We start from the raw sequence: 19,865 nt of genomic DNA on the forward strand, positions 1-19,865 counted from the left end.
TTATTACTAAGAAGGGCTTTTTCTACCTTTATCGGGGAATCATTTCTCAGGCTGAGCTGTAGGAGAAGGACGATGTGGTGCTGCTGGTGTAGGAGAAGGATGATGTGGTGCTGCTGGTGGAGCACAGGTCTGTCCATCCCTGCCCATGATACATCCAGCCAGACCATCCCAGACATCCCTGGTGCCAGAGGCAGGGATGTACCTTCCCAGGAATTTGGCAAGCTCTTCTATTAGCCTCAAATATTTTGAAGACAAAATCCTTGCCACTTTGTAAGGGCAAGAATCAGATCTCCAAGGTGTGTCTGGGCTGAGCATCATCCCCTCAGACATTCTGGGAGTTGGGAAGGGGGTTGCTGGTTGGGGTTAAACCATGACAGGCAGGCTGACCTCGCTCCCTGCTTTATGGAATTGAACTCTATTAATATCTCCCTGCCTAAAACAGGTGAAAAACATTACAGAGGACAACTCTTGAACTGGCTTTGGACAGGCAGGTTCATGTACCCTGTTGTGGGCATTGTGCCTGCACTGTGGGGTTTTGGGGACCAGACAGGAGTTTGAGTTCATCACTGGGGTGCCTTGAGAGCTGTGAGCACTAACACAGCCCAGTAATAAAATCATTCATTTGCAATAAACTGATTCTTTGCCTTTTCCTTTAGGAGTGACATATGAGCCCATGACAGTTTAAGGTGAATTTCCCCCTCTTCTTCCCCTCAATGCCCAGAAAACCCATCTCAGATTGATGGGGTTTGTGCTGTCTTCACCAGGCACTGTGATTTCCCTGATTAATCACTTTACTAATAAATTGCACCAAGTATGTCTATTAAACAGCTCACTGTCCTTCAGCAGCTTGGGCACTCAGTCTATTTTACAGAAGAAAAATGTGCCAGGAAATGCCAAGAAGGCAGAAAAAAAGAGCCATTTTCTGATGACTCCAGTATTTGCTGAAACAAGGCTGCACCCTTGCCTGTGGCCTCCAAGCCAGCCAAGTATTCACAGGAAGATGTGGATCCCATTCAAGTTTTTAAAGCTGTGTGATGAGCCCTGTGCTCCCACAGGTGGAGGGTCAGGCCCAGCAACCACAGCCCACACCAGCAGAACCACAGAATGGTTTGGGTTGGAAAGGACCCTAGAGATATTTGTTTCCAATCCCCTTCCATGGGTAGGGATGCCATCCACTAGATCAGGTTGCTGGTTGGTATCAGCAGGAGAACAAGGAGTGTCTGACAAACAGCAACACATTGCTGGAGTAATTTGGATTTCACAGCTTGCCTTTGCTCCCACGAATAGCAAATCTAGCAGCGTTTTTCCCTGCCTGCTACACCAGCTCCTGCTGCAAGAAGCTGTTCCTCTGAGCATCCCAGCTCACAGCAGAGCTTCCCCTGCAGGTTTTGCTCCAAATCTGCCAAACGAGACTTAAATCTCCAGGAGAAAGGTGGTTACCTGGAATTATAGAAACTTTCGGGCATGGGGGACTCTGTGAACATCCTCTTGCTTGGGCTTGCCCTTCCAGCAGTGACAAATGTCTCCAGGTGCTTTTCCCAAGGGCTGGCTGAGGTCTGGCAATGGAAATGTAAATGGAAATGCAACAGAAGTTCAGGAATTTGCTGTTCACAGGCAGAAGTGGCTGCACCAGCAGGGCTGACCCAGCCCTGCATCCCCACAGAGCTGCATCCCTGGGATGCTCCATGGGCTCTCCTGTCCCTGGGTGAGTTTGCTCTGTGTGACTGCTCACTCCAACAACACGAGGTACACAGAAAACACTGCTTTATTGACTGCATTTGCCAACACATTGAGGAATGCAAAGGGGTTTTTCATAAGCAATGGGCCATGGTCCCAATGTGTATTAAAGCATACACTGTATCTAAACAGGATGAAAATAATGGCAGACAGAGCTATTCCAAGGCAACACAAATAGCATGCATAATACAGTCTCACACAGAACGAGTCTGATAACATTATATTGCTTTAAGGATTAACTAACATGGAAAATGTACAAAAAGGAGAAATAGGTTTTTGCATTAATGAAAAATACATTTTTTCTCTACAAAGGAATTTCTAATACAAGAAAATAAATATTGCAACATAAGCCAAAAATAATTTAAAATTGCTCTTTTCAATATATTTTCAATATTTCTCTTTTGTATTAACAAATGGCACATCACGTTCTTTGAAACAAAGAAAACAGAAGGGTTTCTCCTCCTGCGACATTCATATCGTTTCCTGTAACTGATGTGAAGTGGGTTGTTTTGTATGTGGAATGGTGCAAACTGGGGGGGAATTTCCTTAAAGAACAACCAAACCTCAGGCCCTGCCCTGCAGCAGCATCCTCCTGCATCCTGCATCCCTCCCAGCTCTGTTCTGCATCCCACCTCGGGGCGGGCTTCGTGGGACAGCAGGCATCCTGACCCCATCAAACAGGTGCAAGCAAAAAAGTAAAAAAAAAACAGGAAAGAAAAATAACTGAAAGATGGGTGTGGGGAAAATGGGAGCGTGGAATGGGAGCTGCCCTTGGGAAACTCCCACAGCCATGGGGGCTGGGGCTGGTGTGGGGCTGTGCTCCATCAGGGCACGATGCCTTGTGCATCCTCACCTCAACAGCTGCTGCTTCTCCAAGGAAACAGGTGCTCTTACAGTGCAAATGTCGATTCCTGCAGTTTATACATCTTAAAAGACAACATTTCTCTACTAAAATAAACCTTTTTTTTTTTTCTTCTTTCTATTCATTTCAAAATACATTTACATTAACATCAAAAATATTTTCCTTGTGCATTTTCTCTCCAGAACACCAGACTCCCCTGCTCCGAGGACGCACCAGGCAGGGGATGCTCCGGGGTAGCCACAGCCCTCCCTCAGCCCCATGGCTCACCAGAACCCCTTCCCTCCTCTCTATTCCCACCATCCCACTCTTCTCCCTGTGCCCCACCAGCCCCCTCAGCTTTCCCCACCTAAATGCCATCTCCTGATGGCAAAACACGATGCCTGATGTTTTTGGGAGTCTTTCAAACTGGTTTATTGCCCGGTGCTGGTGGTGCAGGGTTGGTTGTTCTTTAAAGTGTCCCCCTTTTTGCTTTCCTGTACTGAGAAGACAAGTAGTGCAGAAGCTGATGAATGGAGCTGTGTACAGCGAAATTTGTGGATTGCTTTTTTTTAACCATAATTGAGTGAAGCACACGGAAGCAAGATTCATTAAAAGGCAGCATATTGATTATTGTTATGACTCTTATACTAGGATACTGGAGCTAAAGCTAGCAAGCCTGATAAGATAAACTAAGTCCTATTTACTGTATTTAACATTATCTGAACATACTGAGCCTTAATTAATGAGCAGATTTTCATTTCCAACCTCAGTGGATTATGCTAATTTATAACAAAGGTGGTTCCCGTTTTGTTGGTTTTTTGCTGTGTTTTTTTTTTTTTTTCCTTCCCCCCCCCTCCCCCCCAACTAATAACTTGTGTCACATTTTTCCCATCTGAGGAAGATTCCTCCCCAGGCACGGTCAGTCTCAGCCGGGTGAGTGTCGGGCTCAGGCAGGGCTGGGCATCCCACCCGGAGCCGCCGCCGGCGCCGCTCGCCGTGCCCGGGGTCAGCTGGGCTTTGTCAGCGCTGATCCGTGCTGCAAATTTGACCAATAATAAGGACTTTGGAAGGCTGATAAAGATGATCTACTCTAAAACATCAATCGGAAGAGTCTCAGAGTTTCAAAAAAGAAAGCTCACAGTGAAATGAGCAAAAAGCATCGGAAACCAAAACGGCAGGATGCGGTCTCGGAGCAGCAGCATCCCTCGGAGCAAGCTTGGAACCTAACGCCGCAGCAGTGTGGTTATGAGTGTGTCTTTAGTCCTTGGTTGCTAAATAACTTCCAATTTTTTTTTTTTCATAGTGACAAGTTTCCGGTTTCTGGCTGTGCTGCTTGACTGTCAAAATATTTCTTTGGCATCCACAAAATTCTTTGACTGATTGGTTTGACAATTGCAAGGTTTTTTTGTTTAGTGATGGGTTTTAACCGGTTGCAGAAGTGTCCCAGGTTTGGGTTGGTTTTATTTGTGATTTTTTTTTTTTTTTATTTTTTAACATTTTTTATTTTTAAAAAACAACAACAACAAAAGTTTCAGTGAATTCCTTTTTTTTTTTTTTGTTCCCTGAGCTCACACTGGGGTCACTCCAATAAAACACGTAGCATGACTTAACTGTGACCTTTGAAGCCAAAACCGAAGTAATGGTGCAATTAAGTGCAAACATGGAAATTCGCCTGACTTATAGGTAACATGGGCTTTTAAACAACATTTAAGGCTTATTGGGGACATTTTATGCATTAAATTATTGTAATATTTATAATGTCAGCTTCTGTGAATCACCCCTCCACAACGAGTCAACAGCTTGTAACCAGGATTTAAGGAATAAAAAAAAAAAACAAAACCCCAAAGGATGGAGAGGAATAAATTCACCATTTCCACTGTAGCGTTTTGTAGGAAAACACAATGGTGATGCCAAGGGTTGCCATTTCCCCTCGGTGATGGCACGTTTGGCCTCGGGGCCATGGTTTTGGTGTGCAAAGGGGATTTCAAACGTGCCAGCCCGGCATGGTGGGACCACGGCAGCATCACAGAGGAGCACGGGCAGAAAAAAATCGCTCAACTTCCCAGGTTACACCAACCCTGACTCCCCACGGTGGCTTTAAAGGATGCTTTTCTCCTCCACCCTGCCCCACGTTTCCATTTTCCAGCTGATCCATTCACCTGAGTAAATCACTTCAGTTTTTCTGACGACCTCAATGGGGGCAGGGATGGGGGGGAAATTTTGCATCCTGGCCCCTGGACGGACCTCGACCAGATGGAAAGGTGAGGGGAAAAATAATGACCGAGGGTGTTTTTTTTTTCCTAAAAATAGAAATGTAACATTGCTCTCTTCCACCCCAAGCGTTTTCCTCCAACAAGCTTTTTGTGCTTTAGTCATTAATTATTTTAGTATCGCTTATTTTGCTTCCTCGTCTCCGTGCACACACACGGGCGGGAATTTCCCCTCCCACAGCCGGTCACTGCCGGACCCTCTGCTCGCTCCCTGCTCTGAGGGCAACCGTCCCGGGCAGGAACCTGCCCCCTCATTAAATAATGCCCGTTAATTGAACTGTCATCCCTGCAGAAAGCACGGGTACCGGCACCCTCCACCCTCCGGGCACCCTCGGCATCGGTCCTGCCGGGCGCCGGCTCGCGTTCCTGGGGAGTGGGGTCTGGCAGGGAGCCGGGGAGGGACCACTGCTGTCACAGTCATCGATGTCGGTGAAGCTGAAGCTGTATCTCAGGCGTATCGAGAAGAGAAAGACAACAGTGCCGAACTTCCAACTATATACACATATTAAAAACCCCCCTCGCCGTGACACCAGGCAGAAATCGGACATGGCAGTTGGAACTGGGTTGAGGCCTCGCGGAGCCGGCGCGGCGGGCGGAGTTAGGACGCCAGGATGCTCATCCTGACGATGTCCTCACCGGCCGCTGTGTCCAGCTGGCCCCGCTGTGCCCGGCTGCCGCGGGACTCCCCGTCCGAGTCGCTCATCTCGGCGTCGGAGAAGTATCCGTCCGTGTCGGCGTCGAAGCGACGCAGGGGAGCTCCGCCGGCGCCCTCGGGCTTGGGGGGCTGCGAGCGCCGCGCCCCCCGGCTCTCCTTTGGTAATTTGAACCGCACGATGGTTTTGGGGCTACCTACGGAGTCAGGCACTTTGGCCGCGGGGCTGGGCTCGGGCTGAGCGCAGCGCGGCGTCTCCTCCTCCTCCTCCTCCTCCCCCTCCTCGTCCTCCTCCTTGCTGACGACGCGAGGCTCGCTGGCTTTCTGGAGAGAGCCCTTCTTGGCCGCCCTTTTGGCCTCGCCCGTCCCTTTGCGGTCGGTGGGAAGCTTCGCCGCCCCTTTCTCCGACTTGCTCGGCCTGGAATCCGGAGCGAAGGGCTTGGCGGGATCATCCAACGGGTTGCTGGCGTTGGTAGTCCAGGGCTCCGAGCCCTCCGGGTGGCCCCCGCCCACAGCGGGGGGGCTGCTCCGCGGCAGCTTTTTCTTAGTGTTCGTTCTCGTTCTGCTTTTCACTTTCTTTGTGGCCTCGCTCTGCCTGAACGGGGACCTGAGGGAGTGGTCCATCATGAAGCTCAGCAAGGTCTCCTCGTCCTGGAGGAGCTCCTCGGAGAGGCCGGGGGTGCTGTCCTCGTGGTGGGCGTTGTTGAGGGACCACTCGCTCATGGCCATGTTCTCCGCGGTGATCTGCACCGACTGCGCCAACCAGCTGTTGAAGAAGGTCCCGTCGATGGGGAAGGAGGTTGACAAGCCTGGAAAAAACAAGAATGGAAGATTTGCCTCAGAAGACAGGAACAGGCACGTCGCCCTCCACCACCGCCACCAACTTCACCGAAACTCCCTGGCACTGGAGAAACATTCAAAAGGTCAACTCTAACACACCACACCAGGGCAAAGGAGGGTTTACTCCAGCACTGGTGCTGAATTTGGGGTTCACTGAGATCACAGAATGACAACCTGAATTGTCCTTCACACGCCACACTCCATGAACCTCCCTGAACCCAAATCAAGCATCTTTCTTCAGTGAAGACGTCAAGCAATGACCCATCCCAGCATGGGGGCAAATACATTCCCGTGCAAAGGTGGCAGACAAACAATCCAAGCATATGCTGAAAAATCTGGTGACAGAGCAGGATTTGTGCCCAGGCAAGGGGTGACAGGTTCCCCAGTGAGCAGCTGCCACTAGGCCACCACATGGGCCAGCACCAGAGCCAGGCAGCCAGTGTGGTGATGGGACTGGTGCTAAATCTGCACAGGAGGTAGGTCTGAGAACACCTTGAGAGGTTAGGAGGCTGAAGAAGAGGAGCAGAGATTAAGACTGGAATGGAAAAAGCTGAAAAACTTCCTAATAATGTTCTCTGAGAGAAAGGGTGAGCACTGTGGGCTGGGTCTAATTAGCAAAGGCACACACCCACAAAGGCACAAGCATTTTAATCCCAGAAACAGAAACCCACGGGTTCAACATCAGAGCTGGTTTTACGGATGCAGGAAAAACGAAGCAGTCACTCTGGCAACAGAGAGGGAAAGAGCAGTGGCACGGGCAGGGTGAGTCACGTCCACTATGTCTGCTGCTTGTGGTGACAGCTTTGCATCACCCTCACCTGTGAGCAACGATGGGACGTGACCCTGCACCTCCTGCACCTTACTGTGGTCCTTCTGGAGGACACAACATCCCACCCTGGCACCTGACCACGGACAGTACATGCCATGAGAACTCCCAGCCCATGTGCTGTGCTCACCATCGCTGCACAGCACAGAGGACACGGGGGAGCAGCCCTACCACGGGCTGGGTAAGTCTGATTTTATCCCCCGAAAGCGAAATCACGCTCCAGCAGCACATCACAGGTTTTGTAACACATTCTCCCAATCCTGGGGCTACAGGGGGGGAATTTTACACCCCCTGCCCTGCCAGGGACCGTATTTCGGACCCAGTCTCTCTCGTAGGACCTGGATAATTCAGGTTGATTTCCACAAAGGAGAGATGGAAGGTGTAACTCCACCGTGTACGTGCAGGAGGGATCAGGGGCTGGGACTCTTAAACCCTGCTCCCCAAAACAGGGAGTCTCCAGTGGCACGGGTCAGCTCCACGCCCATAAAATCAGACTTACCCAGTTGTCCCAATACAGTTTCGTTGACTGATTTCCTTTTCTCTGTCTTCTCAGGACTATTTTTTCTACCATCTCTTCCTTTCCTTCTTGGGTCACTTTTCTTACCCTTTGTCCTCTTCCCAGTTTGTTCTGGCATTTTTTAGGAAAAAAAGGAAAAGGCCGTGTGAGACGAGGCACCAGGGACGCTGCGGTGAACAAGTTCCCCTGGGGACACCCCACAGTGGAGACCTGGAGCAGACCTGCAAGCACCTCCAACACCAAGGGGGAACAACAGCCACTTTTTGGAGAGCTGTTAGGCTACGGTCTCTGTATTTTAAGAAAATCTGAATCCTGTAGGTTATATAAAAAAGAGGTTTGGGCCTTGGAGAGGAGCTTGGCAAGGCCACAGGAGCAGCCCCACTGAAGGCAGGGGACTCGCTGGAGACCCTGCAGCTACCAAGGTGCCCCCCTGGACCAGGGCTTTGGGGTGAGGACTCACAAAGGAGCAACCCCAAATCCTCCCTGGACACCTGCCAGGAGGCTGATCTTGATTCGATTTGACCTTTCAGCAACAGCAGCTGCTCACACTCAAACTGTGCAGGGGTGATAAAAAACCCAAAATTACGTAAGTACATGGAGCAGGAAAAACAACCAGGATTGCCCATGGAAAGGCAGGGAGCAAACTCTTAGCTACGCAGACATTCACCTAAAAATCAGCATTTCCTAAATGGCTCTGAATCTCTACTGGATTTATTCCTCCTGGGTAAACAGGACAAATGCCCTATAAAAGTACAACCTGCACTGCCAAGTAAAATACTTACAACAGTTTTTACTTACTCCGTTAGGCCAATGTCCCCCAGAAGTCCATGCTAAGAGTTCTATTAATTTTCAGAGGGGATATTGCCCTTAAACCAAAATGTGGGTGGCTGATGGAAGTGGAGGTGAGACAGGCAGTTTTTCAGAGTCTGGCCCATAGGCTGAGCAATGATTTTAAGGAAGAAATTGGTTTATTGTGTCAGCCAGCAGCAAATCCTCAACAGACCTGGCAGAGAGGCCAAGGAGTGGATGGGTCAGAGGGAGTAACCCCAGCTCTCCCCTTGCTGTGGCAGTGGAAATGTACTGGGTGAGCTGGGGAGGGAATTTGCATTGCACCTGCCTGAGTCTGGATTAACAGGGGATTTACAGTCCTGGGGTTGCCAAGCCAGGAACCCCTCCTGACCCAAGGACTCGCAGGAAGAAAGAAAAGCAAAGGCAAACCTGGTATTTGCCGCGTTCCTGCCAAGTAACGGGAGGAAGGCAGACACATTTTTCAGTTCGCTTACAAAATCAAAATCTTAACTTTGTTTAGACAGCACAACGGGGCTGAAGAGAAACCCGAGCAGCACTTTCTGAAGAGGAACCTGTCAAAATAGTAGCCGTGTTTCAAAGCCAGACAGTGTTTACTTTTCACTCCGTGCAAGAAAAATACAGGGAGGAGAGGAGGGTTCATTTTACACGGGCAGTTCTCACTGATTTTATTAAGAATCTCCTGCTTAAATGATCATTTGACAGCGGGAAAAATAAACCCCTCCTGTTCTGAGTTTTATGTGGGAGCCAGTCCAAAAAAACCTTTGTGCCAAAACCATCTTTGGAACAACCCCAACAGATCTCGGTCGATGGCTACTGTAACAGCAGTTAAAAACTGGCCTCATCTGGCTGGGATAATTGAGACTTCTTCCTTTCTCCAAGGAACCCCAGGTATGGAGAGCAGCCCTGTTGGGAGCTGTGGGAGGGGATGGAACCATCCCCTGCTTCCATAACAGTAAGTGCTTTGTAATGCTGGAAAATTCAACAGTGACTTATCCCACTGGGTGTTGAGTATCTGCAGCTCTAGGTACCATCACCTGGCAAGGGAACTCCTCCCAAGCTCAGGAGACTCCATGGACTGATGACGAAAGGCATTCAGGTCCTTGATGTCCCCCTGGCACAGGAAGGACCCAGATGCCCAAACCACCCGGAGATTCCAGGACCAAATCCCAGCAGCTGGGCCCTTTCTCTGGCAGCAGTGACTCCTGGGACCTGGGTGCCAGAGGGAGCAGTCAGTCCCTGCTCAGGCTCAACAAAAAGTCCATCCCAGGAGAGACAAGTGGTTCATCCTGGTCGGTTCAGAGTGGAAAATGAATGGGCAAACACCAGCCAGGTGGGGCAGGAGAGAAGAGCATCTGCATCCCAGGCTCTGAAGTGATCCCTGAACATCAATTCCCAGCTGGGCCACCCTCTCAACTGGGGGTTTGTCTCTGATCACTCACCTTTGGGCAGAACAAACACCATGGGAACAGCAGCCGTGCTTTTCCTCAAGTACACATCACATTTTGGGGAAAGGTAATTGCACAGCACCGGCACTGGGCAGTGCAGGCAACCCCAAAACACCATCAGAAGAGCCCCAACACAGCTCCCCATCATTGGTTGGCATCTACACCACACTGGCAAGGCCCTGGCTCAGCTCTCCCTGAAAGCATTTGCCAGCTCCTACCCCATCACTGCATCAGAGAGAGGGTCAGGCATGCACTGTGGTCAGACTGCCCAAGGCATTTTGGGGAACACAGGTCCCCAGGGGCATTTCCACCTATCTAACACCTTGTTTGCAAGGGAGGTGAGCTCAAAAACCCTTCCTGGCACACTACCCTGCGCCTGTCCCCTTCTGAGAGCTGCAAATGATGAACTGGGTTCAACCAGCTGAACTGAAAAGCATCCCGAGGTCCCCTGAGATCTCCCTGAAAGCCAGAGGACCCAGGAGCACAGCGCATGGCACCTGCCTTCAGGATCTGAGCTTGTTCCTCTTGTCTTCTACCTGTATTCCTGAGCTGGATCTCCCACCTCACCACCCCAACTGGCACAAATATCCCAGGTGACAGGGAATGGACGTGCAATGCAGGGTCTCCAGTTGGTGGGAACAGCTGGGAACACCATTCTGTGTGTGTTCAGGCTGGCTCAGTGAGGACGTAGAGCAACACAGGGACCAGGATTTACAGGTCCCACAGCTCCCTGGAGAAACCCTGGGGTCCAGCCACCCCTGTCCCCATCGCTGCCTGGCTTTGGCCATCCAGAGGAATCCGCGTGGGCCTGAGTCACAGGCACCTCAATATACACATCCCTCGGCCTCCAAAACTTCAGTGAAAGGAGACTTTTGTCAAGGAAAGCTCAGCCCAGACGGTTCCTGAAGCAACCCCAACCATGTGATGGTTTCAAACACAACTCCAAAGCCACAAACACAACAACCGTCGGAAGCGGCTGCCAAAGCGCCAGATGCTGCTGCTGGAAAAACTGTTCTGCAGCCATGGGGTCTGCTCTGCCCTGCCACCGAGGGGAAAGGAGGAGGAGGAGGAGGGAGCAGGAGCTGTGGGCTCCGGCGCTGCTTGTGCAAAAAGGAAAAAAAAAAAGTAGGACAAAAGGAAATCAACTTTATTTCAGTTGCTCAATAAAAGTTGCCAGAGGCTTTGCATGCAGCAGCATGATCTCCACTAATGGGTACGTGGAGCAGAGAGCTGCAGCCCTCCAGAGCTGAAGGAGTTGGTCTCCTGGAGCAACAGACCCCCCATCAGCAGCTTAACCCTTGATTCCTGACAGAGCCAAAGGAAAATGTGAAGAGCCCGAAGCGGGGCTGCCACTGGGCCAGGGAAGCAGCTGCCATGGATCAGCCCCATGCCCAGGATTTACCATCTCCTCCCAAACAGCTCCAGCTCCATGAAAGGCACCAAACACTGCCTCAGCATCCCCACCTCAGCAAATGCTTGGTCCTTCTGACTGATTCCCGGGGAGAGGAGGATCAAGAGGGGTCTGTGAAAACAGGAGCTCCAGCACACTGGTCACCCAGGGTCTGGCCTTATTGTGTGTTTCTGGGTCAACACAGGAACCATATGTGTTCCAAAATAACACATCACAGGAGGGGACAGCTCTGGCTTCCTTGGGGTGGGGGGCTTGAGCACCCAGCTTTGGCTTCAGAGGATGGCAGGGACAGTGGCTGCAAGACCAAGCTCTGGGAAGCAGTACTGACCTGGGTAAAGATCCTTCTCAATAAGCTTCATCTGGAGATGGAAGATCTGCTCCTGCAGCTTACAAATGGTGTGTTTCATTTTCTCCCGTCTCGTCACCATGTAACAGAGATTTCTTACCTACAGAAACACAAGAAACAGTGCCTGGTTTAGGCAGGGTCAAAACAGGTCCCCTCAAGTGGTGTTGCTGCTTCTGCTGCCCAGGGAAATCCCCACTCCCTGGGATTGGGTCCTCTTCACCTCACCATCACCTGTGTTCCACCAGAACTCCTACCAGGGCCCTTTGGGTGAGCCAGGACTAGCAGTGAGGGCTCCTGATCCAAACTGTGGAATACATATGGGAAAAAGCATGTGGTGAATGATTCCCAGCCTAAACCTCTCTGTTCTGGCTCCAACAGCCAAGACCTCAATGGGGGCAAGGAAGGCTGGCTGGCTTCTCCAGCATGGACACTGGGAAGATGCTGTAGAAGGAGCATTATAACACATTTCTGGAGGTCCAGCTCCAAGCCCCTGAGCACCCTGCTGAGCCCACCCAGCAGCTGCATCATGCACATCATCCCTGTCACAGAGACCTGCACCAAAAAATGCCAAATGCTGAGAAGTACCTTGGTACCCTGAGTCAATACACCAGTTCTCACCCACAAATTGATCCTCCTGCACGGAGGGAGAGACCCTCTTCCCACAGCCAGTGCAGGGAAGGGGCAGAGCTGGGATGGAGGTGTCCATATCAGGCTAAGGACACTGAAAGCCTTACAGAACTGCCTGATGCCCTAAAGCAGGTACCAGGAGAAAGCATAGAAAACACAGCAAAATACCCCAGTGATGCTGCCCCAGGTCAGCAGCCAGTGCAGCTCCCCACCTCAAATCTGGCCCCTCTATTTGGTTGCTCCAACTCTACCTGCAAATCCCTGCTGCATTTTGTCCCAGCCCAAGAAATTTCATCAACCACGGTGCTGGGGTTGGAACCAGGTGATCTTTAAGGTCCCTTCCAACCCAACCCAACCCGTTCTACGATTACATGAAGCTCTAAACACAAACAGCAAAGCACAAGGTGCAACCGCTCACACGCAGCAGCGGCTAAACCCCGCTTATCACACGGGGCTGCTGATAGAAACACCCCAGCAGCATAAGATGACAGAGCTGCTGCTGATACCTGCTGGCACCTGCCTCCTGACGAGCCTCAGTGCCACTCTTTTGCCAGCCCTGTGCATGGGTGGCTGCAGAGCCAGGCTCTGGCACCGCGGGCACCGAGGCTCCGGGAGGAAGCGGAGGCGGTTTGGCTGCGGGACAGAAATGCTAATGGCAGCTAACAGGATTTGACAGCATTTACTCAGCTTTCTGATGCTCTGAGAGAGCAAAGCTGCCTGTAATAAGGTAAGGAGGAGGTGGCCTGAATGGGGGCATGGGCAGGAACGTGTGTGGATACGTCCGCACTTGTGTGTGATGCTGATGTCTTCAATTCCTCCCCCCTCTAGTCTCCAAACCCCTCTCTGCAGAGTATTGTCAGGCTTGGGGGACTGTCCCTGCATGGTCAGGAGGCTTTGTGCCTCTCACAGTGACACTGCCCATGCCTGCCTGGCATCTGCCACCAAAGGCTGTGAGGGCAAAAGGACGACTGCAGCCGTCCTTTAATGACACTGGTCTTACCTAAGGACAATTTGGGAATGCTTAGGGATACAGAAGGAAAACCTGTTCTTTTTTTTTTTGTTGTTGCTGTTGAATCCCCTAGCTGTAAATACAAGGCAGTGAGCTTTGTAGTGTATTTTACTATGTTATATCTTTTTTTCATTCTGGATTGGAGAAAACATCAAACTAAAATTTCTTTATGAAGAAAACAACTGCCTCTGGCAACCTGAATCTCCAAGTGTTTGGCGGCATCTCTTCTCTGTGATTTGATATTCCTGGAAGAAAACATTACTTTAGCTTTGCTTAGAGACTGCTGGTATTTACCCACACTTACACAGCTCAACACCACCCAGTGCTGCTTCCCCAAGCCAAGCTTAGATGCTGGTGTGAAAGCCTGGAAACTACAGCTTTTTGTTAAAGTTAATTTAAACACCCAGCCCTTGGGAAAAAGCTTTAAAAAAAGGCAAAGAGGGTTAAAAAAAGGCCAAAAAGAAAACAAGGGGAATGTATTAGGATTCCCAGGCAATAGGTTAAATTTGCTGACAGTGGGAAGTGCAGAAACCACAGGGGTTAAGAAATGGCAGAGGGAAACACCATCACCCTGGATGTCCCCATGTCATCTGCTCTGCTGCTTCTGCCTCCCCAACTCCTGGATCCAGAGACCACTCTCAGCCCTGAAATCACACCCATTTCCAGATTAATTGCTGAAAACCCTAAAATCCAACTTGATGCCCCACGGACACCCTCTGAAAGTCACCCCTCCAAGCTGCTTGTCTCCGATCCCAATCTGACTTGATTCCTCACTATTTGTATGTGAAGCAGGGTGGCTGTGACTGGCGCTGCCAGGCAGGATCAGACACCTGGGATGCACTGGAAACAATTGGATTAAAACCTATATCACCCATATGAGCACTGGACTTTGATCCAGCTGGTGTTTACTGTTCCACTCTTGGAAGTAGAACAAACAAACAGCTCTTCCATGGCCAGGCAGTGAAACCTGGCAGGGAGTTGCTAAGCAGAGGCTGAACACCGATGGGCACACCCCACAAAGCCTGGAGGCAACTCTGGAAAATGGGAAATCTGGTAAAACACGGAGTTTTGACACAAAGAAATCAAAGAGAAGCCGCTGTGAGCAAAGCGCGGTACCCAGGGGTGCACAGTGGTTCACTGCAGCTGGGAAAGCCAAGCTGGGAACAAGGGGAAGCAGTGGGAGGCAGAGCAGCCTGGTTTAGATTTACAATATGGAGCAGATGAGGGGGGAAAAGTGAGTTGAACCTGTCACCCTCGGATGGGCAGCTGCAGCCTGTTGCCATAGCTTGGTGATGGAAACCCACTAATGGTGGCAGCCCCACACAGAGAGGGAAACGTGAGGGGGTAAAGGCAGGAACAAAGGAGGGACAGGCTGGCAGAGGGATGGCAGTGATGACCACAGGGAAGAAGGCAGACAGGACCACAGAAAAGAGATTAATAGCTTCAAATCCAATTGCTTTTACACGGGAGAGGGTTCTTGGGCTCCAGGATGCGCCTGGGAGGTGGGTGCAGGAAGGAACCAGGGCAGGCTAGACCAGAGCTGAAACCCCACCTGAACATGAATGCAGTGCCCACCCACACCACCTTTCTACCCATAGGTTAGAAAACCCAAACTCTGCCACAGACCCTCAGCAGCTTGGAGAGAGGGTTCAGGGACATGCAGGGGCAGCATCCCCACCACCTTCACCTCCCAGGGAGCTGCAGCACCCCCAGGTCCCTGCTCAGGGAACCACAGCACCACATCCACTGAGTCAAAGCAATGCTGTTTTCCTGCTTTCCTCCTTCCCAGAGATCCCCTGAGCCCTTCCACGGCTTTTGCACCCTGAGTGGGCAGTCAGGCAGGGACCTGAGCAAGGGCCATGGATTTATCCCTCTGGCAGAAGGAGGAGAGGGGGGACCAGGCAGGGCTTGGGTCTTAAGCAGAGGAGGAGAGGGAGCTTGGGCTCTGCATGCCAGGCTGAGCACTACTGCCCTGCCTGTCCCTGTCCCACTGCTCTCCTGTGCTATGTCCATGTGCTCCCCGGCAGCACCACTACTGGACCTGTCCCCTCCCCAGGTTCTGTGTGTGCTTCTTCCCCTCGCTGCCTCTCACCTTTGCTGCCACTCCTCATCTCCAGCCTGCCTCTGCCCCATCCCTGCCTCTGCCCCATCCCTGCCTCTGCCCCATCCCTGCCTCTGCCCTCCACACAAGCAGCCTGGAGGGGTGTCCACAGGGCATCACGTCATTTTTGGTGTCTTCAGCAATTAACCTGGTGGCAGTGGTTGTGATTTTGGGGTTGGCAGTGGTGCAGCCATGACAGCCAAATGCACAGAGAGCAGAGCAGTGCAGCACCCAGCCCAGCCCGGGGAGCTCCAGCACCACCTGAGCCCTGCTGCTCCACCAATGCCCTCGCCCAAAAAGCTGCTCCCTTCCCCTGTGGATGGGAGGATTCAAGGATGCCCTGCACCACGGGGACCTGCAGGTGCCTGCATGCTCTGCCTGCATCCTCTGGCACAGCTCTGCCTCCGCCAGCAGCTCCCTGAGGAGCCGACCCACTTTCGGCTGCGGCAGGGCAGGGAATGCCCAGTCCCACTGGCCCTGCTCTCACTCCTGCCTTTCACACGTCTTGGATGTTTAATGGAAGTAAATAATGATCTGTTCCTGTGCCTTGCTGCTGGAAAGCATCTGAGAGGCTTTCCAGCAGGTAATTTTGAGCTTTCAGACTATTTAGACACGGTGGACATAAACTGCAGCATCATCTGCCTCCCACCCACCCAGCCCTGCCGAGGCACTCTCCCTGCACAGATTTGTTCTTTTGACCCCCCAGCTGAGACCAACACTGACTTACTCCATCAGTGTCAGTGTTTTGGCAGGGGTGATGTACACACACTGAGCACTGTTATGTTTCTGAATGAAGATGGAAGGACACAACTTTTAAGGGGGTCAGACTGAGCTGGGGGGAACAGGGCTTATGCTGTCTGCAGTCCCCAGCACACACTACAGCAGCCCTGGTGCAGCATGTGGGGCACACGACTGAAGGAAAGGCTGTACTCACCCTCTCCAGGTCTTGCCTGAGGTGCATGAAGAGCTTTAAGCGTCGGTAGAGAACATCCTGCTCTTGCTGAGCCAAGTTGTCCACTTCATCCGTTTTTGGTGTCAGCAGCGGTTTGTTGGAATTCGCTTTCCTCTTTAGCTTCCAGTACTGGTAGACAAAATCCACCAGCGATTCGCTCAAGTCGAGGTTCTCCGCCACCTCCGAAGGCTTCACGAGTTCATAGAAGTCCTCCTCCAGCTGCTGGAGCTTCTGCTTCCGCAGCGTCACCTTCTCCAAGTCCAGCTGGGCTTGGTCGGGCTCTGTCCGCGCCTCCTCGGGCAGTTTGGTGGCACCGGTGCTGTGCTCGAGGCAGAAGGACTTGAACTTCACCTCGTCGTTGTCTGCCAGGATCGTCCGCATGTCCAGGTTGTGGTCGAAGGCGCAGGTGACGTGGAACGCGGTGACGCAGGCGGGCATGGAGCACTGCGGGACAGGGACAGGGCTCAGGGACAGGCACCAGGGGTGGGGGGACACTGACCAACACAGTGGGCAGTGTTGGTGCTTCCCATGAACCCAGGGGAGCCACCTGAGTGACACCAGTCCCAGTGGTCGGGTGCTCCACGACACACACTCCCATGGAGGAACACTGGCACTGCCCCAGCCCTGGACACCAAAAAGCCCAACACCAGAAACTCAAGCAGAACCCCAGGGTTCAAAAGGTATCACTGGGCACCTTCCCATCTTACCTTCTTTAATCCTTCCCTGCTCATCTCCCACCTACCACAACCAGGAGCTTCCAGTGCTTCTCCCAACAGGACATGTCAAAAGCCAAAGACCAGCACTGGCCTACAGGATGCTCCAAGAACGTCAATGTGTTTCTCCTGATGGAGAAATGCTCATCTTTATTTCACCCTTAAGCTACTCCCCCCTCTCTTACCACATCTAAAGCCAATATGCCATTTTTATTGGAAGCACAGAGAACGTGGCAAAGTTTATTTGTGAACATGGGATCTAAGCAGCAGCCAATGCTCCTGAATGCCTTCCTCTGGAAATTATACACTCTAACTAGCTCCATTTAAAAAAGAAAGGGGAAAAGAAAAGGCAACCAAGCAAAACATGTGGCTAGAATGTTGTCAAACTTGTATCAGATTAATTTTTTAACCATTTCCCTAAATTACCTCAGGCTTAAAATACTTTGGATCCCACAGGCAACAAATCTCAGCCTGGTGTCCTACAGAGGAACCCCCACCAGCCAGCACTGAGCCCGTGTCCACCTCAGCACCTTCTCCCCCTCTACTCATTAACTGTTTTTTAATGGCTCAGAGTGTCAGGTAATTATTTCAACCATAACCCATAAGAAATCAGTCTATTCCAGCTGCTAATGACCAGTTAAACTGCAATAATGAGACATTTTAAGTGGGCTATTAACCGTAGGCACCATTTCGGAGTTAACAGAAGAATTGTTCTTGTGGAGGATGAAGATGCACTCGTGGCCTGAAGGACCAGGTGGAGGCACGTGAAATTTCCTGGATGTTGATGACAAACCACTCAGTTTTACTGCACCTTAATTCTCAAAAAGAAAACTAAATACATTCTGGCAGTAATTGAGGAGCAGAAGTTTTACAGCTTTTAATCTCCACCCCATCCATCAGCCCTGAATCCTGCTCAGGCACCCAGGTGTGAACTTTTGACATTGCTGCTTTTAGATATTTTCCTTTGGCTTTTTTTAACGAATCTGCTGGTGCTCATGCAGCTGCCAGGGCCATGAAAAGCCCAGGCAAGCACTGTCCAAGTCCTCCACTTCCAGGGCTCTCCAGGCCCTGTTCCAAAGCCTCCAAGACCAGTGGGAAGAGCTGGATGCAGCTCTGGCTGTACCAGCATGGCTCCAGGCAGTGATGCTGAGCACTAACTCCTGCAGGCACCACAAACAAGTGGATTATGAACTCTGACACCCTGTTACATATGGCCATTTGGTCCTAACTTCAGTCTGAAATTGTTCACAAAAATAGCTGATAACATGCAAAGCTCAGCTCCCTCTGCTATGCTGCTGGTGCCTGGCATTGTGAGGGACCCACTGGCGCTCCCCATGCCAGCCTGGGGCACCCACCACCACAGCAGGCAGCAGGGGTCTGCCCTGCCACCCTGCCCATCCCATGGGACAAGCCCTGTCACAGCCTCCCACATGGCTGAAGCCCTGGCTCCATTCTCCAGTATTTATTTTTGGCATCGAGGGAGGGACAGAGGGAGCCCAGCCTGACTTGCAGCTTCCAGATTTACTCAGGGCAGTCAGTATATCACCCACTGGCTTTTAAAGCACACAGAGTGATGTCCCTTCCCTCCTGTTTCTGCCACCAGTGCTAAAAACAGCATTAACAACACAGCCGTGTCTTCTGCCAGGACAATGTCCTGCTAACAGGAATGGCCATCACTCCACCTTAGGAATAAAGCAAATCCAGTGACATCCGTCCTGGACCTCTCCTGTGACAGATGGCAAGCAGCACTCGTCAGAAACCGTGCCCAAAATGCAAACAGAAAATAATTAGGCAGCTCAGCTGACAGGGCAACAAAGAAAGGTACCTGGTCGGCCACAGCCACTGAAGGACCTTGGATAAACTAACAATAAAAACATATTGATCCATCCCAGAATGGCACTGGAACGAAGCCACTGGAGATGGCAGGGAGGGATCTGCCACCCAGAATAAACCAGGCTCAAAAACTGGCTTCATTATTGATTGTGCTTCACTATCTTACAGCATTTTCCATTCAAGGATTTCAGCATATTGCTTATCCAGGCAAATCCATCCCCAAACACAGTTCCGAGAGAGAGAGAGAGAGAGAGGGTGAAAACTGCCCCAGAGATTAATGTGGGCTGTCAATTAGCCCGCAAATCACTCTTACTGGGAAGAAACAGAGGGATGATTTCAGTTGCCAAGGAAATTCAAACAGAAGTTCAGCAGCTTGCAGTGGTGCTCCGCTGCAGTTTGGGGCCGGAGGGGAAGGAAGCGGCTCCTCCAACAGACCTGCGAGGGGAGCTCGGGAAGGAAAAATTAATTACCGGTGCTGAACGCCGGCCAAGCCATCAGAGACAACACTTCTGCATCCTTACAGAACTGCCACGTGATTTTCTGTGACCACAGATGGTCTGGGTGCTGGCAGAGCCTCTCAGACGAGATGGGCACTGTCGGCCTCCCAGACACCCTCCCGGGATGGGGGCAGGGGGTGGCAGGGGGGCACACACGCTGCTCTTCCCCTGTGTCACCCTGTGTGCTTTCAGGGCTACAGGCACAACCAGAAAACAGCTTTGGGAACCACCATGCTGCTTATCCCAGTGGATGGGGACCAGTGGCCCAAGCAGCTCAAGGGGAGTGGGCAGCAGCGGGCAGAGGAGCAATGACGGACAAGTGAGTGGTGAAGGACATTTCCAAGGGCTTTTTCTCCAAAAAACAACAAAAGGTAAGCCTGAAGATGATGACAGCAGAAGACTGTGCCCTTTGGAGAAGCCTGCCAGCAACTAACAGAG

The 19,865-nt window shown here is 51.4% G+C and overlaps 1 protein-coding gene across 2 annotated transcripts in view; it reads right to left on the reverse strand.

Moving 5' to 3' along the window:
• Positions 1–1,750: 1,750 nt before the first annotated feature.
• JADE2 (jade family PHD finger 2) overlaps positions 1,751–19,865 on the reverse strand; it is a 69,636-nt gene continuing 51,521 nt past the window's right edge. Inside the window, exons 8-11 of one of the 2 annotated variants that reach the window (XM_027682346.1) lie at positions 16,367–16,828; positions 11,678–11,795; positions 7,666–7,794; positions 1,751–6,309 (exon numbers count right to left, since the gene is read on the reverse strand). In XM_027682346.1, coding sequence (XP_027538147.1) covers positions 5,447–6,309; positions 7,666–7,794; positions 11,678–11,795; positions 16,367–16,828 — 1,572 coding nt within the window. In that variant the 3' untranslated portion in view covers positions 1,751–5,446. The remainder of the gene's footprint in view (positions 6,310–7,665; positions 7,795–11,677; positions 11,796–16,366; positions 16,829–19,865) is intronic. The other variant, XM_027682348.1, reaches the window with a different exon arrangement.

This window comes from Neopelma chrysocephalum, unplaced genomic scaffold (genome assembly GCF_003984885.1).
Source record: "Neopelma chrysocephalum unplaced genomic scaffold, ASM398488v2 Primary Assembly neopelma1_63, whole genome shotgun sequence".
NCBI lineage: Eukaryota > Metazoa > Chordata > Aves > Passeriformes > Pipridae > Neopelma > Neopelma chrysocephalum.